This window comes from Leptidea sinapis, chromosome 39 (genome assembly GCF_905404315.1).
Source record: "Leptidea sinapis chromosome 39, ilLepSina1.1, whole genome shotgun sequence".
NCBI lineage: Eukaryota > Metazoa > Arthropoda > Insecta > Lepidoptera > Pieridae > Leptidea > Leptidea sinapis.
In genome coordinates this window covers 380,896-405,978 of record NC_066303.1, presented here as the reverse complement: position 1 = coordinate 405,978, position 25,083 = coordinate 380,896, and the positions used below count along the sequence as shown (strand labels likewise).

At 32.4% G+C, this 25,083-nt stretch overlaps 1 protein-coding gene across 2 annotated transcripts in view; it reads left to right on the top strand.

Moving 5' to 3' along the window:
- Nucleotides 1–25,083, top strand: part of LOC126976094 (uncharacterized histidine-rich protein DDB_G0274557-like) — a 61,166-nt gene that overhangs the window by 13,916 nt on the left and 22,167 nt on the right. The window contains exons 3-4 of one of the 2 annotated variants that reach the window (XM_050824288.1): nucleotides 21,449–21,583; nucleotides 24,778–24,897. In XM_050824288.1, coding sequence (XP_050680245.1) covers nucleotides 21,449–21,583; nucleotides 24,778–24,897 — 255 coding nt within the window. Of the gene's footprint in view, nucleotides 1–21,448; nucleotides 21,584–24,774; nucleotides 24,898–25,083 lie in introns of both variants that reach the window. The other variant, XM_050824287.1, reaches the window with a different exon arrangement.

The following is a 25,083-nucleotide window of genomic DNA, read 5'->3' as shown; positions in this document are numbered from 1 at the left end:
ACGAACGTCTAATATTAAATGATTCTGACTCTTAGATATAACAGAAGTTAATAGGTTACCCTCTAAAAATAATGTCGTTTTATGAATTATTCTCAATTTTTAAATTTGAAAATTTTGTATGCATTTTAAATGATATTCGGCTCACAAAAAGATGAAATGGAGAAGTTCTCAATAACATATTTTTAAAATTGAAGACTCAGATGACACAGATAATCAGATCATCATTTTTGACGGCTATAAATGTAACTATAGAAAATATTGATTTAATTTATGCTTCTTTATAGAGCCTCTTGCTGTTAGACTACCGATGAAAACAGGCCAGGTTTAGTACCTACTTTAGTGTGCGAGACAAGCTTCGTCTTACACTCGCGATTTGTATGTCACTTTGTGTAAGTATGCGTGCATTGCTCAAAATAGAGGTTAACTGTCAACCCCTGGTTTTTCGATGTTTTCACAGCGATGTGACCGCTGTATCTGTATCTAGACGTATAAATGATCTAAGGATTATGACAAAATAAATCCTAGTACTCTGCGCAACGACTTGACCTCTTGAATGCTTACTCAAAGGTTTGATTGAAAATAAGCGAGCTTTGTACCTACTAAATACATTTAACATAAATTGATTGTAATCAAGATGACGATACATTAGTTTTATAGCCTAGCAAGAACATATTCACATTTCTAATTTAGTACGGTAATAACTTTAGAGCATAGAAAGTGTCATAAATTATTCCTACACATTACTGTAGTCCTTAAGCTGCAGTTTGTTGTGATATTTGGAATTATTATAAAATTCATTGTAAAGGAATCATCGTTTGACAATAGAATACAGTTTGCAACAAAACATAAAAAATATTTCGTAGAATATAAGATCATAACTTTTTTTAGGTTACACGGTTATACGCTCAAAACACTACGATTACCTACATAATATGGTAGATTTCTTATTACTAAAATATAACTTAAACTAATTACAATAACAATCCGTTAGTATGATAGCACTGTCAAAACTATATCAAAATCTGTTATTTTAAATTTTAACCTATCGAGTTACAATTTTGATAATTAATAATAATTATACTGAACCATCAATACAGGGTTATTGGTAATTTGACGTATTCCTGATAGGAGGTGATAGGGGTGATTATTGACGATAATTATGCAAACGGGTACTATTATTGAGTTATCAGGATTTTATGTTTTTTTTAAAAAGTCAAAATTGCAACTCCAAAAATAAATTATGTAAAGAAATGTATTACTTTAAATCGAATTATATAAATCTGATTTATAAAAACAAACATTATTTATCAATGTTATAACAACAATTATCTGTCAAAATTTAAAAATGCGAGACAATAAACGTTATTTTAATATTTTTTTCAGATATTTTTTACTAAAATGCCTGAAAAAAAGAAATGTTATTAAACTGGGCTTGCCGATTAATTAAAAAACTTAACCGTTTTCCAAGCTCTCCTATATATAGGAGAGCTAGGAAGCTAATATGTATAACAACTAGGAACTTATTTCAAAGAAATAAAAAAAATGATCACAAAGGAAGCAGGCCGGAAATTCGTATTCGAACTAAAGATCGTACTTAAGATCGTTGATTAAAATTTCCATATAATTACTAAAAACCAATACACAATGTAAATAGAACAAAACAAACAAAACATGTAAAATAAAATTTGGAACCAGTAACAGTTTAGTAGTAATAACAATTAAACAGTAATAATATGTAACATTTCAGACATTTTGTAATTTATCCTAATTAAAGTTGTTGGTCGAAGTGATTATTCCGCATCGCTAATCCTGCATTTATAATTCATGTTTTGACTTCTTCCGCGGATGACACAGAAAAGACGTCGAAAACTAGGGATTTCATGTAACCCCACACATAGAAATCAACCGGAGTTCAGGCCAGACTCCTTGCAGGCCATGCAAATTATATTTATGAAAAGGCATATATTTTCTCAAAATTGATTCCTTTAGAATTCTTTTTGATGTTATTTCTAACACTACCACCGCTTCAGAAACAAATGGCGCTCTGAGGGAGACTAAGCGGACAAAGGAACTCTCCCAGTATTCTTTTCTTATATATATATTAATATATATATATATATATATATATATATATATATATATATTAATAATAATAGGTTTTTATATGCATAGAATAATAACGCTTAGAAAGTGAGTTTATCGTCTCGCTTTTTCATTTCGTCGAGTTTCAAAAAACAACGATTCTAAAGAACTTCTTTACTTACACTTCAAAAATGCAAGAATAATTAAATACGTGATGTTTTTATTCAATTCTTAATTTATATTTTATTTCTTCTGTCTTTATTACATATAATCTAGTATTTCTTACAATTTACTGATTTAGGGAAATGTTTATTCACTTACAACATTATTTGGCTCTGTGTGCGTGTTGGCGAGTGTAAATTTACTTCTATATTGACAGGAACTATGAATGAAACTATCGGTTAGAGCGTTATTATTCAATGTTTATATGTATATCGAGAACAGCAATTCAAACTAAGAATACTCACAAAAAGTATGTTTTGTTATCGTGCTGTTTATTTTGTTTATTTTCTTTACTAAGCCAGACCATTAAATTCATAATTACTACTCAACACATCGTTCAACCTCACGTCCTCACCAACACCACCTCACAAACCTATCACGTCAAACGTCTGTCAAACCGTCCACTTTATTATTATTCCCATATGTAATAATTTACAATATTCATATTCAAATATTTTTATTCAAAATAGGATTTATAATCACTTATTGAACGTCAAAATCTACCACCCCTTCAAAAGACACTGCCTCAGACCTGAGAAGAATGGGCGCAAGAAACTCAGCGGGCTTTTTTTTATATAAAATATGGATTACAATGTAATATCGTACAATAAACATTTATAATTAAAGAGCCTGAGGGTGTTCGCTTTAATCCCAGTCCGTGGTGTCATTAAGAAAATCGTTTATGCTATAATAACCTTTCCCACACAAACGTTTTTTAACAATTCTTTTAAATTTCGTAACACATTTGTTTTGTACATTTTCTGGGATCATATTGTAGAAGCATATATATCACCCAACAAAAGAGTTACTAACTCGACCCAACAACATAACAACATAACAAGTTTATGTTTGTTCCTCGTGTTAACATTATGAATGTCACAGTTTCTAGAAAATTCCTCAATGTGCTTATGAACATACAAAACATTATCAAAAATGTATTAAGAAGCAACAGTCAAAATGTTTATTTCTTTAAATTTTTCTCTTAATGATTCTTTAGGACCTAGGTTATAAATCGCGCGAATAGCAATCTTCTGCAGCACAAAGATAGTATTAATATCAGCCGCACTGCCCCATAACAATATACCATAGGACATAATACTATGAAAATAACAAAAGTATACTAATCTCGCCGTATCTATGTCAGCCATATTGAAAAGATGTTGTAAAAAATATTCCAAATTTATTTTTCGTTTCGCTATTAATATGCAGCCATTACTAGCAAGTGATACGTCAAAAAGATTTCGCGCCAATTCTTTTTGACAGCTAGAATAGCCGCGCAAGACGGTACAGCCAATAATTAAATGGTCGTTACTTTTAATGTTGTAACGTCTCGATATTCACACGGTTAATTTGTTTAGAAGTTAGTATCGCGCTGACCTTTTATTATTTTATGTGATATAATTAAATTGTGTGAACGTACTTGGGTAATATCCTCTCTTATAAAATCGTTTTATTTCTTACGTTCACTTCTATTTGTTCCATTTTAAAGAAAACCCCAAAGTAATATTTCAAGTAGGTAAGTTGCGTAACGTTAATTTATATTAATTATAGGTACGTAATGTTTCTTTCTGAAAGGCACATTTTCTTAATACGCGTTATACTTTGTAGTTACTTTTGAATCTTATCACTTCAATATTTGATATTGACTTAAAAAAGAAGGCTAGTGCTAAGTAATTTCGAATCAATACTTCTCTAATTAACTTGTCGTACTTTCCTTACAGAAAAATCGGTAAAGTACGAGTTGAGCTCTTACCTGATGGGTTCTGTGTGATTAATAAGTACCTACTAGGTATATACTTTTTTTAAATCGAACATTTGTTTTTCAGTTTGTGGGGGCTATTTGTATTTCGCCTTCTTTGTCGAAAGTACAGTAGTCTTACTATTGCAGTATTTGAGATGCAGTCCGCTGACAGATTCAGAAAAATTTCGCATCAAATGGTCATATTCCCATACCGATACGTTGAGTGGATTTTGGGTGACCGCGCCTCATGAAAAGTCACCTTTATCTAAAAAAATGTATAGCTACTTTTGTCTCTTTATCTATGTTAATACAGATTACTATGAAACAACTTAGTATAATAACAGTATGTATTGACAGGCAGTGGGTAGATACTTTAATAATATAAAAATAATATCATAAGAGCAATGCCGCACCTTGACATAGCTGATGAAGGATTATTGTGACGATTGAGTGTTGCAAGAGATTGTGGGCTAGGTGATCACTTAACAACAGGTGACGATCGTTTGTCCTCCTATTCCATTCAAAAAAAATCAGATTGCATTGTCTCAAGCACGTTAGAATTTCGCTATGCATTTGCATGAGGAGTTTATTGGGCGAATGGTAATTATACCAAGGGACACGAGAGGGAATTTTGGCATGTACTCGAGAACGTGCCATGTTATAGTGTACAAGTAAAAGGCAAGCATAAAATTAATTATAAAAGGGCTGAAAAATGCTGCAGAAGATCTTCATCGTTCTAAGAAGGTGTATTAGATGATGTCTACGTTATAACAGTACACAGTAAGAACAAGTTTATAATTCGTATGTAGCTGGTACTATAGGGTACACATATAGAAATCTTAATAATTAGCCACGGTACACAGCTCATGTAAACATGATTCATGAGAAGTCAAATGTATTCAAATTGCTACTTTGTGATACTGAAAAATAATTACTGTTTTCTTCCATGTTTTCTTTTTCATTTCTCGTACGACTCACAATGGGAAGTGAATTATGAAGGGCGTAAGGAGGATTTATTAATCTGCCGGTCTATAGGGGCTGGCGGAACGGAAGCATTAGGTACTTAGATAAATTGGATTAATGGTAATTAGAATAAAAACTTACTCGATCATGTAATTTTAAGGGTTCACTGAGCAACAAAGTTCCCATTCAAAATATTATGGATTTCAGATATGACGCAAGCGTAAGTTTTTTAAAAATGCATAAAAAAGCCATTTATATCTCCCAGGGGCATTTTAAAACATACTCTTGTTTCACACACCGTGTGATCTGGTGATCTGTAAATACATCATTAGTTTTAAATTACTAAAAATAGTTTGGGCTATGTAGGACAGTTAAGAGATCGTAAATATCATAATAGAAAACAGCTGAATTTATATACTCCAAATATTCTTGCTAAAATTATGGACCTACCCCTTGAAAATGTGAAAGGTAGTGGGTAGGGCTATAACAATAGAATATATATTATAATATAAATAAAAATAATACAATAATTTTAATAAGAATAGAATAAAGTAGATAATAATTAATAAGGAATTTGTGCCTTTGCCATGTGAAATTTTACTGGCAAATATGTTGTAATATACCTTTTTCCCATTGTATCGTTTCACAGACTGAGGTGCAAGTATGCTAGACCATACAGTAGCTTAGTTCGGGAATGCAGAAGCCCACAGATGATTCCACGAAGTGGTTGTACGAGTCAAAAGTTTGAATAAAAAAAACTGGCAAACTGTTAATAAATATTAACGAGTTTTAGTTCCGTAGTTCAAATGAACCTCCTCGTCTCTATTTTTCTCTATATCCATTTCAGGATCCCTGACAAATTGTCTCCAAAACTTTATATTAGTCGATTGAGCTATAAAGGCGTGAAAGCTTACTAAACAAATAAGTAAATTAAAAACAGATTTGCATTTATAATTTTAGTAAGGCTGATTGTCGTCGATTTCTGTATATTTTGCGTATCGTATGCAGCACAAATTTGGTATTAGCATTCAATTAAACATTTGAGATCGCTCTTCGTCTTCGAGACTATATATACATTAAGTAGACGATAAATAATACGTAATAGACCAATTGGTGTGTTACCTTTGTTACCAACCGAGGAGGGCAATCAAAGTGTCAATGTTGACGTTAAATTGGACATTACGATCAATTTAATGCAATTACGGTGCGATTCGAAGACAATTTAGCACGAATATTTAGTCATTATAGTAAATTATATAGATAAGATACAGGATACTACGTTTTTAGATTACCAACAGAACCCTGACTGAGAAAGAAATGTATGTCCTGCCCCTATCTAACTGCGGATTGTATTAACATATTTATACATAGATATATTTTTATTGTACATCATAAAACAGTAAGCATTTACAAAATATTACATTACATTTGTGATTCATTCCCAATCTGGGGTAGATTGGGAATGGAGCTACCGCCCTCAGGCTATTTATAACATAATAAAATAAAATAAAAAGCCAAATAACGACTTTTATTGCTCATATTATTAGGAAGTAGTTAAATTGAAAAATAATTATTTTAAGTTATTATTTATAATATTATGTTTACTTTTACTTAATTATTTCATTTTTTTTTAAATATTCATTTTACAAGAACCTCTTCATAGGTGAAAGTCTTTTTCATTATTATAAAGTGAAAACGCAGGCTATTTAATAATATTTTTTACGATTTTATTGTAACGAAATTTGGCTTAAAAAAGTGTTTACGTATAATATTTTCACGCGATTGGAGTTAAACTTAATAATAATTAACAGATACATAAAAACATTATAATTAAATACATTAATTAAAGCCGTGTTACCAACTAAGTACCTACTCTTAAAAGAAGAAGAACTAACTTCCGAAGAGCTAGGACCAGATATTAGAATATTTGCTATTTTTTTCTTGGAAACGCTGAAGACATAACTGCAAAGTTGGCATTTCATACCTAGAATAAAAAAAAACTTTATAATTATATTATCTTAACAAGTGAGATTTTATTTATTAAACATAAGTCAAAGAGTAAAATGTTCCTGGGATTCCACCATTTCATTTAACTGATTATTATTTTAATTTTATATTCTATTTATAATTCATTAATATCACTTGCACGTTTTAAAATTTTCAATCATTAAATAAAATAATTGAAAATTAGAAATTGAAGGTTAGATTGTTGTACCATATTATATCAATATGACATTGTAATTGAATATGCTGTATGGGCTCAACCCCTTTGCCTATCATAATAATGGACGAAGAAACTAAAAACTGGATGGTGCAGAAACGTGACGCCATCTTGCCGTAACGGACTTCCGCATCCGTTGCATTTACATCGAGTTACCTCGTAGTCGCGCTTAAAGAAGTTTTACTTCAAAAATAAGCCTGCTGAGTAACTTGCGCCCGTTCTTCTCAGTTCTGAGGCATAAATAGAAAATGAATGTTATACACAGCAAAAACGCTTCAACTAACTATAAATTTAATGAGTGCTTTAAATGTAAATATGAGTTAATTTTAATGATAAATAAATAAATAATTGATGATGCGGAACAAGCGTATGTTGCAGTTAATTGCGACACACGGTTCTGTTCTGAGACGGTTGAGCATAAATAAATAAATACATACATGATGATAAAACACACAATAATCACTCACACATAGCAACAAGAGACATGACGTCACAGATCTAAGTAAAATACATCAATAATAACAAACGCAGAGTTTGATGTGAAGTAACTTTACATTATAATTGTAATGACGGGTACTCACGATATATATTTAATTAATTTGATGCCGATGTTTCGATCCAATTGCATTAATTGTGGTCGCGGCGGGACTGCGGAGGCGGCGAGATACTGTTGACACATTGACACTTGACACTAATAGTACATCAATCTGTCCACTTGGCGCCTAGTTCGGTTTGGTCTTTGATTCCCTAATTCACGACACACACTTCTGACGACGTCTATACTTTCGGGTCTTTTTGTTGCATTTGTACTACAGTTTTGATATTAAACGTTAATATATATCTTGAGTATCCGTCATAATAATTAGAAACGTTAAATCGTTAATCGCGTTGATAAAAGTTTAAAAACATAAATTATACATTTATTTCGGGGTCTCGACGATGACTCTTTGAGCAGATATATGCAGCTAAATCAGTTATATTTTCAAAGGAAAAAAAATCGACTCAAAACAACTAAAAAAAATAATACAACACACAATCAAACACATAGCATTATATACAAACAGCATTTAACAAGAAAATAATATTAAAATGATAAAATAGGATACGAATAGTTAAAAAGATTAAAAAAAATACAATACGTGTATTAATTAATATTCCCGCTATAATCTATATAATATACAGGATTATCTATTAACTACTACAACAATGAACTAGTTACCATTCTATATATTTACGGCTATAGGTACAAATAAACTTGATATATTATATGTATCTTGGTTTATTAACAAAAGCATCACGTTATTCAAAAAAATTGTTAAAAAACGTTTGTGTGATAAAGGTTACTTCATAATTGACATTCTTAATGATACCACAGATTGGGAATGGAGACGACCGCCCTCAGGCTATTAAATAATAAGTTTAATAGTTCAAAATTACTTTGTAAACAAATTTTTTAGATGAAAAAAAAAAGGCTGCTGAGTTTGTTGCGCCCTTTTTGGAATGGGTGGTAGTTTTTTACTTTCAATAGGTGATGTCACATCCTATTTTGAATAAAAATATTTTAATTTGAATTTAATCTCAGGTATAACTTTATACCAAGTTTATTTTTAAGGTGTTTTATGTGTTGGATGGTAAGTACTACTCGAATCTAGTACTGAATAAGTAACAAAATAAGGTGAAATATATGAAGTATGGACTGATAGATCACCGCACCGCAAGCAGGTCCGTGTGCCCACCTTCCCGCTTCATACTTCCGCATCCCGTTATTAGATTTTTGTAATAATCTGAATTATTTATATTATAACAAACTTGTTAATGTACCGGTTAAGCAAAAAATGTTTTGCACCATTTGACAATTTTTAGATGACGTCATAACATTAGATGTTAGCCGTAACCGTCTAATCTTCGCCGGTTAAAGCAATTGTTTGTGTTAAATAGCTAAATAGCAATCTGTCAAAAATTTCAAATAAATATTCAATATTGACTTGATATTTCACATTTAGCTTTAACTTGAACTATGGCAACGAATACGATGGTGCAACACAACAACATTCCGCAGTCTATGTTAACGTCAACGTGACTTTTAACGTTAAATTTGACTTAAACGTTAACTATAACTGCTAATATGATGCAAGCCTTAGTGTTAATTCCACTAAGTTTTGTTACATGCAGAATGCACCAAGTCCATTAAAGATCTCCGGCTCCCAAACGACGACTGGTTTACTTGTTGATGTAAAATCCTGCTAAAACCCATTCGACACGAGGTATCCTCAGATTTTGTTGCCGCCACGAACTCTGGAACGAGAGAATTTCTAACTTGAAACTTAACGCCTTATTAAATACATTTTCATAAAAAACTAAATAAAAAGAAGAACTAACTTCCGAAGAGCTAGGACCAGATATTAGAATATTTGCTATTTTTTTCTTGGAAACGCTGAAGACATAACTGCAAAGTTGGCATTTCATACCTAGAATAAAAAAAAACTTTATAATTATATTATCTTAACAAGTGAGATTTTATTTATTAAACATAAGTCAAAGAGTAAAATGTTCCTGGGATTCCACCATTTCATTTAACTGATTATTATTTTAATTTTATATTCTATTTATAATTCATTAATATCACTTGCACGTTTTAAAATTTTCAATCATTAAATAAAATAATTGAAAATTAGAAATTGAAGGTTAGATTGTTGTACCATATTATATCAATATGACATTGTAATTGAATATGCTGTATGGGCTCAACCCCTTTGCCTATCATAATAATGGACGAAGAAACTAAAAACTGGATGGTGCAGAAACGTGACGCCATCTTGCCGTAACGGACTTCCGCATCCGTTGCATTTACATCGAGTTACCTCGTAGTCGCGCTTAAAGAAGTTTTACTTCAAAAATAAGCCTGCTGAGTAACTTGCGCCCGTTCTTCTCAGTTCTGAGGCATAAATAGAAAATGAATGTTATACACAGCAAAAACGCTTCAACTAACTATAAATTTAATGAGTGCTTTAAATGTAAATATGAGTTAATTTTAATGATAAATAAATAAATAATTGATGATGCGGAACAAGCGTATGTTGCAGTTAATTGCGACACACGGTTCTGTTCTGAGACGGTTGAGCATAAATAAATAAATACATACATGATGATAAAACACACAATAATCACTCACACATAGCAACAAGAGACATGACGTCACAGATCTAAGTAAAATACATCAATAATAACAAACGCAGAGTTTGATGTGAAGTAACTTTACATTATAATTGTAATGACGGGTACTCACGATATATATTTAATTAATTTGATGCCGATGTTTCGATCCAATTGCATTAATTGTGGTCGCGGCGGGACTGCGGAGGCGGCGAGATACTGTTGACACATTGACACTTGACACTAATAGTACATCAATCTGTCCACTTGGCGCCTAGTTCGGTTTGGTCTTTGATTCCCTAATTCACGACACACACTTCTGACGACGTCTATACTTTCGGGTCTTTTTGTTGCATTTGTACTACAGTTTTGATATTAAACGTTAATATATATCTTGAGTATCCGTCATAATAATTAGAAACGTTAAATCGTTAATCGCGTTGATAAAAGTTTAAAAACATAAATTATACATTTATTTCGGGGTCTCGACGATGACTCTTTGAGCAGATATATGCAGCTAAATCAGTTATATTTTCAAAGGAAAAAAAATCGACTCAAAACAACTAAAAAAAATAATACAACACACAATCAAACACATAGCATTATATACAAACAGCATTTAACAAGAAAATAATATTAAAATGATAAAATAGGATACGAATAGTTAAAAAGATTAAAAAAAATACAATACGTGTATTAATTAATATTCCCGCTATAATCTATATAATATACAGGATTATCTATTAACTACTACAACAATGAACTAGTTACCATTCTATATATTTACGGCTATAGGTACAAATAAACTTGATATATTATATGTATCTTGGTTTATTAACAAAAGCATCACGTTATTCAAAAAAATTGTTAAAAAACGTTTGTGTGATAAAGGTTACTTCATAATTGACATTCTTAATGATACCACAGATTGGGAATGGAGACGACCGCCCTCAGGCTATTAAATAATAAGTTTAATAGTTCAAAATTACTTTGTAAACAAATTTTTTAGATGAAAAAAAAAAGGCTGCTGAGTTTGTTGCGCCCTTTTTGGAATGGGTGGTAGTTTTTTACTTTCAATAGGTGATGTCACATCCTATTTTGAATAAAAATATTTTAATTTGAATTTAATCTCAGGTATAACTTTATACCAAGTTTATTTTTAAGGTGTTTTATGTGTTGGATGGTAAGTACTACTCGAATCTAGTACTGAATAAGTAACAAAATAAGGTGAAATATATGAAGTATGGACTGATAGATCACCGCACCGCAAGCAGGTCCGTGTGCCCACCTTCCCGCTTCATACTTCCGCATCCCGTTATTAGATTTTTGTAATAATCTGAATTATTTATATTATAACAAACTTGTTAATGTACCGGTTAAGCAAAAAATGTTTTGCACCATTTGACAATTTTTAGATGACGTCATAACATTAGATGTTAGCCGTAACCGTCTAATCTTCGCCGGTTAAAGCAATTGTTTGTGTTAAATAGCTAAATAGCAATCTGTCAAAAATTTCAAATAAATATTCAATATTGACTTGATATTTCACATTTAGCTTTAACTTGAACTATGGCAACGAATACGATGGTGCAACACAACAACATTCCGCAGTCTATGTTAACGTCAACGTGACTTTTAACGTTAAATTTGACTTAAACGTTAACTATAACTGCTAATATGATGCAAGCCTTAGTGTTAATTCCACTAAGTTTTGTTACATGCAGAATGCACCAAGTCCATTAAAGATCTCCGGCTCCCAAACGACGACTGGTTTACTTGTTGATGTAAAATCCTGCTAAAACCCATTCGACACGAGGTATCCTCAGATTTTGTTGCCGCCACGAACTCTGGAACGAGAGAATTTCTAACTTGAAACTTAACGCCTTATTAAATACATTTTCATAAAAAACTAAATAAAAAGGTACTAGAAGTGACATAGCCGCGCTGAACAAGTCGACTCACAGGTGACTTATTGTTACCAGCGAGTAAGTAGTAGTAAGTGAATGTTAGAGATTGGCTTGAATTGTGTTAATAATTGTTTTTGAAGTAAAACTTCTTTAGGGTGACTTAGAAATTTTTCCTGACGGAAGTAACGCTCAGTAAAAACGTCAATTGAAACAATTTTTTCAACCGTTATAATTTTACATTTTTAAAAAATATTTCAAATTTCTCAGTAATATTCTTTTAAGTCTCCAAGTGGATAATTTGTTTATTTACTACTACTTTTGTAATAAATAAGTTATCAGTCTGACATTTGCGACATTGCTTTTGGTTTCTTCGCCCATTATTAGGACAGGCAAAGGGTTCGAGCCCATATCGATCTGACGTGGTTATTGAATATTTGTTAATATTCAACCTTTAATTTCTTATCAATTCTTTTATTTGATGAGTGAAAATTAAAAATGTGCGAATGGTGTTAATTAATTATAAATAGAATATTAAATTAAAATTTAATGAATCAGTCAAATAAAATGGCGGAATCCCAGGAACATTTTACTCTCTCATCTGTCTTAACACTCCCGTTCGTAAGAGATACACAATGATTCGTTCTTGTGTTATTTGACAAACAATACAAGTTTCATTGGGGTACTTAATACTTAAAAACTTTATTTCTGCTTAAGAAATTTTATCCGACTTATGAAAATTATTGTATGCTGTAAGTTGCAGATTAACATGTTTATTTCACATTTGTATATCATATTTAAGGTTTTGATATAAGTTATATACTGAAGCGATTTGTTTTTTTTTTATATTTTCGAAAATGTGTTGCATAAATTGTTGATTTTTAAATGATGTAATTGACTAGTGAACATACAGAATTTTTAATTATTCCAAAATTTATATAACTTCAGCATTAGAGCCTGCACTCCCAGAGACCGGCGCCCTTCACCCAATAGGCGCTACCATTAACCTAATCAACCGATAGATTGTCTATCATAAATTGTGATAGTTTTAATAAATTCTTAAGTTGCAGCTCCATCTATTAGTTAATTGACTTGAGAAGTTGCTCTTTCAAATGAAAACAATTTTGTTAATTTTTAGCTTATTTTGCACACTTCTAGCATATATAATAATAATGAATTCCACATCATTTATACAAATAAAACTGTCGAGCTTTAAATAGTCAAAATTTTAATAAAGTCGAGCTGCTCATCGTTGTACGCGGTCTAATGAGAGTAGTACTCCAAGTGAGGCCAATTTACACCTTACATAGTTGCAGGTGGTGGTTTGAAGCTAAGTACTATCCCGCTTTACTGAGTATACTGAGCTTTTTAGAGGGCAATTTGGCCTTCTCTTCCAAATGACCCCTGAATTGAACATTTTTGATTGACTTATGCAAGGAGTGAGCTCGTGTTGGAAGACATCAATCTTTAAAGCCTCAAAAGGATTTATCTAATAAACAAAACAGGAGAGATAAAGACATACTCTTTTACGTATACTTAGGTAGCTCAGCTGCTCTGCTGGGACTAGTCCCATTGTTCTAGAACAATAATCTCTATTAAACTGGCCGTCTGGCCAACTCTAATAAGGTGATACTACAGGAGCAGAAGTACAGGAAAAATAAACAAATATACATAAAATTTGTTCAAAACAGAATACATTATGTTTGTCATGAATCAGAAGAAAAAGGTATGAATGTCTTTTCCATTTTTGGACAACTAATGTGTACGTGAAATATTTTCTTGGTTTGGCACATTGTGCAGTAAACATAAAACTCACTAAGGCATAGTAACAGGATCGTTCTGGACACAACAGATATAAATGCTACTCGGTCACATTGTCTATGCACCTCGTTGGAAAGCGGTGCCCTGGTACTTATTCAATTAGCATCGCATTAGTCCTGTTAGCAATAAATTAATTAATATATTAAACAAAACGTGCAATATAAAAGTAAGAAAAAAAAACATTAATTTGATAATATTTCTAGTGATATTCATTTTACATCGTAGCTATATGACGTATAGTACGAGTAATATAACGTCGACAATATTGTGATCACTTTAAAATTAAGTTTAACGCTCATATTACTCGACTAACAATGATGTTCCTCTTGTCAATTGTACCATACAATATGTACGACTTGCAGTATTTATATGGCGCCAGCTAAAAATATAAACGACTGGAAGTTATAACTGAAAGAAGCAAAATATAAACTATTTGGCAGGTGAAAGTATGAATTACTGATCCGTGATTACAAGGTGTTAAACGAAATAACAATTATGGAAATATGTGAAAAATAAATTATTTCTTTTGTTATTACTGGTCTTAAAGGAATGCTAAAAAATAAAGGAGAAAAAGTATGTGCGGCCATATGATTTGACAATCTGTGTGTTAGCTAGATGTTAGCTATACTAAGGAGCTAATGTGTTTACGAATCAATCAATCAAAATCGGTTACAATAGATTATCTTCCTTTTCTACGTCGCTGTATCTCCGTTACCGACGTTCGTGTCTCTCGCACGTTCTGGCTACGCTAGTATATTGTAAGTATATCCCTATAATAAAAAAATTTAACACTTCTTGGATCATAACTTCACGAACATACAATAGGCATCTCTGAAGGTTAACCAACCAACCTACTCTACAATGTATAGAGCGAACTTACACTTTGCTCCGACTTTTACTACGTAAAACTTATATTAGCTAAGTATGATAAAACCCGAACTTGACTTTTGTATTGGACTGCATTATCTTAATGACTGTAAAAACGAAATCAAACATGTTAAGCTAACACTCAGATAAGTTTTACAGTGCTTATACAGTTCTTCTCTGTTGCACATTTTGTTCGTCTGTTATAGTCCTATACCATAGCACAGTGTACAGAAGTTGATTTACTATCTGTGGCTATATTATTCTTTTTGTATACCTTTAATAAACAAATATAACACTTCTCGCATCATAATGTTAACAATAAATCCACGAACACATTCTCGTAGTATAGACGTCGCTAAACGGTCGCTGCATTTTCTGCCGAAGCCGGAACTAGCGTTGAAGCTAGTCTTATGTGTCGAAACTGAAACCGCGCACTTTTATAGCTCGCTCACTTATTTACTCTGTAGAAAAAACATTCCTGTTCATATATTACTAGCTGATAACCGCGACATCGTCCGCGTACACACTTGACGCTCAGTGCTTATAAAAATCATTGTTTCTTAAAACTTAATAGCTTTATATTAATGATGATTTCAGAATATTTTATTTATTATAAGGGCAAGTGTCTGAGGAATAAAACTTGAAGACTTAATTGAAATCTATCCTGCAGGAGTTTTTCCGTGATGCGGGAAAAAATGAAAACGTCTATCATTTTATTGAAATAGATTGTCTGATGATCCTTCTAACTCTGTCACCAGTAGAGTGCAACTATTAATATGTGTATTATTCAAAAGTAAGAGATAGTTACGAAAATTGTAATATCAAATATAATATTGTGACAAAGTTCATATAATCATAGCCAATGCTCTTTTATAACATTTTGCTATGCGCACAGAACAAGGCGTTACCTTTTTGAAGTTAAAACTTCCAGAAAGAAAATAATTGTGATGTTTATAAACATTTCTAGAAAATATTTTTTTAAATTTTCAATTGTCAGTTGTTATTTGACAATTTTACTTGTTGAAGGCTGCTTGGTACAGAATGCCGGTCAGATGGGAATCATCCCATGTCTCAGTGACGAGCGTAGTTGAGGTGTTGGGCCCTGCATTGTAATGGGCAGGGCGAGTGAAATACAAGGTAGAAAAGGTGTATAGTAATAGACACAGTATACTGGCGTACAGCAGACCTAACTATAATAGCTTGTTTAATATACAAAAAACTATGGAGCTAACTCAATCAAAATCGGTTACAGTAACAATAGATTCGCTTTCCTTTTCTACCTTGTTGTATCAAATGTGAACGACTTGCTCGACTCGCCACTCTCTCATAAATAAATTGTTCCTCCTGATTTGTTCAATCGTCAGCAGGCATTTCCCTGAGTGCTAAGTGAAAAGTAAAATAGAGGCTTGGAAAAAACACATAAACCAGTTCATTTACACTGAGGTGTACTTCAAACCGAAGAAGCCTTTCCAACGAAATTACAGTCAGTGAGTGTGTCACACAGACAGTGGGCACATTAACATTCATATAATCTCACCAGGTTAATCGATAAAATATAATTCAATTATACATATTTAAAACAGTATCTCAAAATACATTATAATAAAATCCAGCACTCAAATGCGTGTTATCGCTACAAATGCAAAGGACAGACTAACACAGTTGCCTACAACTTACAACTGGCCACGTTACAAGGGCCGTGTTACAAGAATGACAGGTGTTCTTTAGTACGTCAGTATTACCCCAGTTGTCCGTGGAATTGTTGAGGAACACAACACAACTACATTAAAATTAAAACTTGTATTTAAATTGAAATTAAATTTTGAAGTTTATTTAATTCTCATCCATTGGCTGTGTTTCAATAGACATATGAGTTACAACAGGCGTGGTACTGGGTTGCTAAAGTATGATCTAATTGACCAGCTACCGTCAGGGGGTGACGGTGTGTGCGTGCGTCGTGAATGTTCTCAGTGGTAGTTTTCCCAGACGCGCCAAAAACATAAGTAACATCTTTAATTACAATCTTTAGATGAAAATAATACCGTAAATTATGTATAGAGATCAAACATGGTGTAAGTCCGTGCAGTTACACGCCCTAATTCACATACTATTATCATGTCTGACATGTCTGTGTGTATATTGAATATAATATTATAAAATACTGCGGTGAATGCGGATAGTTGTCAAATCAAATAAACTCGGACTCATCTGTGTGAGGACGTGTGAATTATTTTTGAAGTGATAACTTCTTATGTGGGGGTAAACGTATCGCGATACTTTTGTAAGATAGAAATCAATTGAAACAATTTTTAACCGTTATAATGGAAAGGCTTTGAAATGGTTTTAAAAAAATTGTTTCAAATTGCTCAGTATGTACTATTTTTTTTAAATCTCCAAGTGTATTTGTTTATTTATTAGGCACTACTTTTGTAATAAATATTAAGTAAAAGTTTTCAGAAATTTTCTGACGTTTGCGACATTCGTAAGTTTTTGGAGTGAAACTTATTTAGAATCGTTGTGATTTGAAACTCGATAAAACGTAAAAGATAGAGAAACAAACAAGAATTTGTTTCGAAAGCTTCGTTAGCTGAAGATTTATTATTTATGATTGTTACAATTGATTTCTGTGTATTTACTTTTTAATGAGGATTAAATAAAAATTGGGAGGTTAATGATTATCTTAATGAGGAGGTTAATTGAAACAGGCTATTTCAACTCTCTTCGTTTTCAATTTTCTATCAGACAATAGTCAATAAGAGGCACAAAAAAAAGATTTTTTGATGACTTAATTTGTTAATTTTGTTTAAGAACTACTGATTATAGGAGAAAGACTGACAGAAGTATGTCGCGAAATAAATGAACTATAGAAGAAGTAACTTTGCGACAGAAAAGTGTCCACGACGCGACATCGAGTTACCTGAACAAAGTGTGAAATACACTTACTTGAAAAGTTTAATTTTAATAAATACCTCCAAATTATATTCTACAGTCCTTAATACTTCTCAAAAATCATATGTTTCAACTCTCCTCGACCCCTGTTTCATCTTTACCGACTCGGCATGAGGGTAGTTGAAACAAGTTGACCAATAGGTCAACTTGTTTACCGTAACAACGGTTAAGTTTTTTTTTCACCTCAATACGAAAGCTTACAATTTCTTTATGTTAGTCATTCGCAAGTGTAAAGCATAACCTATCGATTGGCACTAATATCATAAGATTTCTGTTAATAGTATTTGGTATATGAAACAAAATATGAAAATTGTTTCAACTGCCCTCGGTCTCCCCTACGTGGCGTGTGCGAACCGAACCGGGGGCTAATGAGAGTCAACGGTTATTATTCCTCTGACGGATTTAGTCTAGTTATCTTTCTTATGGCTATTTTGGGAAAAACAATGAGAGTGGATTTTTAACTTGTAGTGCAGACAATCATAGATATCTATATTTTAGATATTTATTGAGCAAGTGATTCTTTCGATAAATAGCAACAGCCAACCAAGATGACAGCAGTCAGAATACTACATATATAAAAACCGAAATCTAAAATTGATAATTATAGATCTATCTCAAAGCTTAATATATTTAGTAAAATTTTTGAAAAATTTATTTATGATCAAATTTATCCCACAGTTATGAATGGAGTAAGTCATTCACAGCACGGTTTTCTTAAACATATTAAACAACATTAACAACTTAAACATATATTATACAGTTTGTCCTTAAGAATATGGAAAAGGGTAGTCAAGTTGATAAGGTCTACACCGATTTCGAAAAGTCTTCGATCGTGTAGATCACATCATCTTACTAGCCAAACTAGAAAGTCTAGGTATACATGGGGATCTGTTAAGATGGATTAAATCATACCTGTCTAATCGATCTCAGGAAGTGATAGTAGGGGGATACAGATTGGATTTTGAGAAAAGTTCCATCGGGTATTCCACAGGGATCTCACTTGGGACCATTGCTTTATAACGCATACATATGTGTTATATATACAGATATTTTAATACAAGCAACCGCCTTTTATACGCAGATGATAAAAAATATTTTACAAAGTAAACAATCAAAATGACTGCGATGAATTACAAATAATTGTTAATAATCTATCTGAGTATTATAAAAACAATTTAATTTCAGTAAATGATTTTTGACAGTAAGCTAACTGTCTGAGGATATAGATTACGTTGCGATCAAAGCGTTACAGAACTTTGGTTTTGTGATACGTATCTGTAAACATTAAATGACCTTGCATGTATCAAATCTGTTTAATATGCATACGTGCGTAGTGTCTTAGAGTACGCTAGTTATTTCTGATCGCTCCTTTATGTAATATATATATATATATATATACGTATATAGAAAAAATAGAAAAGATGCAAGCTACATTTATTAGGCACCTTAACTAGCACCTTAACTTTCGTCATGAAAAATTTTCCAACTATAGAGATGGCTGCATACATCATAATATAATTTCACTAGCAGACAGACGCACGTTACTATATACAATGTTCTTATTTAATATAATAAATAATCAACTGGACACCTCAATATTACTTGCTGGTAGTATATTAGTTAATAAACTACGACGACTACTAAAACGAACGAGAAATACGCCTCTTTTTCACTGTCATTTTACACTATGAACGATAAAAAATCTCCCATTAATAGAATTTGTAAGAATTATACAGAAGTTTTTTCGAATGTCGACATTCATAATCACAGTAAAAATATAAAATATTAATGAATACATAACATAATATAATAATAGATATATTATATTACATTCGTATTCATACACATAATATGGTTCTTATAATGTTTTTAAACGAAACATATTATTATTATGTTAAAGTAAATTAAGTTTGAATATTCTTTAGTTGATATTTGTTTATATAGAGAGACGTGTAATTGGCTGTTATATGTACATTAATTTTACGACTCATTTGTAACATTTATGCTGTTGGCCTTTACAATAAATAAATAAAATACTGAGTTTCCCATCCACTTATGCACCGCGGGAAGTGTCGCTTCACCGGCGTGACCTCTGCGTACTAAGCGCGGGCTCGCGATTGTCTTGTCCTTGCACTATCGATCTGCGCATTGTTCTCAACATTCCTCAGAGTACAGACAGAATCGCGATTAGTATTCTCTATATGTACAGGTGTGATCGTCTTTTAGATATAAAAAAAAATTAAACTGATAACAAAAGTACGTTGTACTGGCGTTGACAGAGATATGGGCACATTAATAAGGTATATTGTATCCATAATAATATTTTGTTAGGTCAGATCTACATACAACAAACATAAACTTACAATAAACTACCACATAGAGAAACAACGCGTGACAGAGACAAGAATATCTCTAACGGAGATACAGCAAGATAGACACGGTAAGCGAGTCTATTGTTATGTAACCGATTTTGATGGTCAAGTCGTAAACAATCAGCTACGTTTGGTATCTGGTACCTTCTTAATAGTTTTGATCTTATTCAACTAGCAAACGCACACATTGACTTATTATTATGAGACTGTCAGGTCATGTATACGCTAGTATATAATAAGTCTGTGGTAACTAACTGTGGTCATCATTACTTGTAGGAAAAAGTTAATAATTACTTGCAGGTAATATGGTGTTGTTACCTTATAATAGGTGCTCTTGTCGTCAACTTATAATACTCGTACTGGAATACAAACCCAAAGCCAGTTTATATTGCAATAATTGTTCAGCGTCGTTCTTTGTATGTGGACGGGGCGCTTACGGGGCGATCGAACCTCAATACATTTTTAATGTCGATAATAATGATTGATGAACCTTGGCCACCTCACAGAAATCTATCAGATGCTTCGTTTTAATAATTATAAGTGAGCGAACCTTAATAATATATCATTACGTATTGTTCTCAATGAGAAATTGTTACACGGGGTTAATTAATGACCCTTTGTTAGTAAATTTTTACCTGAATTTTTAAGTACAAACTTATTAGTTCCACCCGCTCATAATTTTGTGTTTTTCGATATTACTTGTAACAGCGGATATAAGTGATATTATGCTGTGTATCAATCAGGTGAAAGACTTGATCTACTTATTTTCATTAAAAAAGACTCATTATTAATGAAGACCCATATAGCCCAGTGTTTATAACCCTGCCCACTGAGCTAGAGATCCCGGGTTCGAATCCCGGTAAATGCAAACATTTATATGATGAATATGGATGTTTGTTTCCGAGTCATGGATGTTTATTTGTATTTATGTATGTTTAAATACGAATATTGTATTAAATATTGTATTAATTCGTTGTCTTGTACCCATAGTAACAGGCTATGCCTAGCTTGGGGCAAGATAAATTGTGTAAAATTATATCATTCGCAAAAATCTAGGAGCTCAACTAGTGCTAAAATGTAAAAAAACTTAATTTCTTTCTTAAATAGAATCAACACAACTATTTGTTTTTTAAACATCGCAATTTTTTTTCAGATGCTTCTACCGATTCTGATGGTGTCACTCTTCAACTTGGTGACGTCAGCTGGCGATGAGTACCTTCCTCCAGTGAAGGGTTATAACTATGATCGACCGAAAATACCTTTCCCTACCATAAATCAAGTGAACAGAGTATGTATTTCATTGTATACTAATATAGTTATAGTAGCGCACGCCTTCTGCACGGTAGTAGCAGGACGTTAAGCTGATGGTATTTGATACGCCCTACCCATTACAATGCAGTGCCGCTCAGGGTTCTTGAAAAACCCAAAAATTTTGACCAGCAATACATAACATTTGCGCTCGTCACCTTGAGACATAAGATGTTAAGTCTCATTTGCCCAGTAATTTCACTAGCTACGGCGCCCTTCAGACTGAAACACAATAATGATTAGGTACACATTACTACTTCACGACAGGACAACGCGCCTTTGCGGTACCCATTATCTAAGGAGCCTCCCACTGGTGAACTTTGTGCAATACTTAATATGTGAAACAGAAATACTCTATCTACATGTTCGGAGCTCCTTAGCTTATGCAGCGGTTCTCAAGAAGCCAACAAGATTTATTTTACAAAAATAAATCTCAAAAAGTTGCCTGGAGTTGCTAAGTTACCGGTACAATAATATTTAATATCATGAAAGGCAGTTAATGACTTAAGTTTGAAGTTACAACTTCTTTTCGGCTATTTTCTGTGATAGAACAAAACCATACAACTGGCGACACTGTTACCGTTACCAACACCATAATATATAAATATATAAATGTATTGCGTATGTACGTACATAGGTACATAGGTACCATATTATAAACAATTAATAATAATTATTATTAATTAAAAACAAAGTTAAAATTACACGCGTTTTAATCCTTTAAAACGTGTTATATTTAAATGTGTAACACTCGCGTTAAACAAAGAAAATAATATACGTGTTACAAAGCCAAGTGATAGTCTCATTCAATACTTCAATTATTGATCATCATCATTAAATTAAATTAAATTACTACTCGGTTAAGTCGAGTTAGTAAGTCTTTTATTGGCCGATATAATATATATGCTTTTACAACATGATCCCAGAATATGTACAAAATAAATGTGTCAGGAAATTTAAAAGAATTGTTGTATACGTTTGTGTGGGACAGGTTACTATAACATTAATATTTTTCAGATGCCACAGACTGGGAATGGAGCAACCGCCCTTAGGCTATTTAATTATAAATGTTTATTTTATGATACCTATTACATTGTTATCCATCTTTTAAAAAAAGCCGGCTGATTTTCCTGCGCCTGTTCTTCTCAGGTCTGAGGCAGTCTATTTTGAATGGGTGGTAGTTTTTGACGTTCAATAAGTGATTTAATTTATATTTTGAATAAAAATATTTGAATTTGAATTCATAATAATATAATTTTCAACCTTCCACATATGAGCTTCCTACAAACAGATAAAAACAAATTGAATGAGAGACACATCTCACGCACCGAGCACAAGGCAACCGATTGTTTCAAGCACAATAGGGAATTAATAACGAGACCTATTGTGTTAGTATTGGGATAGATATCGATAGTCTTGGCTGCTTACCTCAGGTTACTAAGTATAACACACGACTTTGTCTGCAGCTAACAAAACGAATGTGCCTTAGACCATACGTCTGAAGTGAAACAAATATTATCTAATGATTGTTCAAGAACCAAATAGGTAAATGAAATTAAATGTGTGCTGGGACACATAATAGAAGTGAAACTTCAACGAAAAAAGTTTAAAAAATATTTCAAAGTTTCCCGTCAATATTAAAAAAAAAATATATAATTTAATAAAAATATTTGTAAAAATTATTTCAAGAAAAATTAATTTCCAAAAACAGTAATTTAATTAATTTTTCTTTAAAAATTTCGAACAAACATATATCAAAAAATATTTATTTTAAATATTAAAAAATATGTATACCTTAATTTAATTAATTAAAATGATAAATAAATATATTTTAGCATTTATCACCACTTTAGAAAAGGGTTGAGTTTAATAATCATATGAAGTGGAAATAAAGTGATCACCGATTTTGTAAATTAATATTTACCGTTTCGTCATCTTACAATTTATTTTAATTATAATTGATTCAGTGATGTACCCAAATACCTCAAACGTTAGGATATCATCCCTGGATGTATGGCGGTCCTCCACAGTGCAGTTTTCAAGGAGCTTTCTTCCACCTACTATAAAGCTGTGGAATGAGCTTCCTTGTGCGGTGTTTCCGGGACGATACGACATGGGTACCTTCAAAAAGTGCGTACACCCTCCTTAAAGTTTCGCCGGCTCATTTCGAGACTTTGTATAGCGTAACAGTTATTTTTAAGTGATATCCCTGACTTCTACGGTTAATTAAAGAAATTTAATTTGTACCAAAACTTATGGACGATGCGGGACTCGAACCCGCGCCTATATCTCAAGTCAATTTCCCAACAATATCATAAAGAGTCCGGAAATGAATAAAGTAGGCAGAACTAAAAAAGAGGTAAAAACGAAACATTTTATGAAACGAGGAACGAAACTATTGACATTATGTTAGCTGAAAAAGAAGGGTGTTAAGTGACACTAACGATTACTTTATATAATAACTAGCTGACCCGACAGACGTTGTTCTGTATATAATAAATAAAATAATGTCTTTATATGAATTTGTCAATAATATATCATAACATCAAAAATTACTTCGTAAAATATGCACCCTACTGTCGTAATGAAATTGTTTCACAGCAGAACTGTCAAACCGTGCGTCAATAAATTCTCTCATAGATATTATGTATGGACACATCAAAGGAAAACAAATTTGTATTTATTTAATTTAGCAGTATTTTCCTATTGATTCACCTTTTAAGCCTTCTCTGGACTTCCACAAATAATTCAAGGCCAAAATTAGCCAAATCGGTCCAGCCGTTCTCGAAATTTAGCGAGACTAACGAACAGCAATTCATTTTTATATAATATATAGATAATATAGTATTATGAACAGCAGACAATGTGAATACGACGACCATGGTACTGAACATCACATTGTTCATTCAACCGGTCTAGGTCACAATGTACACGAAGAATTTGTCAATCCTAGATTAGTTCCTGTACATGGAGCCAGATGATGAGATTTGAACAAGACATACCAAAATTTATGGTCGTTACACGGACGGTTGGCACTGCCATGAATGCCCTGTGCTGTCGACTGCATAACAATGAATGCCGCTGATTTACAGCATATCATTGATATCCAAACAATTAGTGTAGTAATTTAGTGTAACCTCTCAAAACCTAATATAAGACCTTTTCATTCAGCAGCCAACACCACAGCCCCAGCCGCGCCCCACTCTCCCTCCTCAACGACCAACCCTCGCCCCTCAGAGACCCACCTACATACCACCAGGACCGACACAGCGGCCGACACCAACTCCACATCAGGTATGTCCACATTATAACAAACTCAACTGCAAATCTTTATCTGTATATTAAACTTTTGATAGTTAAATTAATTGAGACGCCTTCTTTAATACAGCCGAATGTTGTCCACAAGTCTAAGTTTCGTTTCTACTCCTCTACTTATTATCTGTCATTTAAACAGCCACGATCACTAATATAAGTACATAC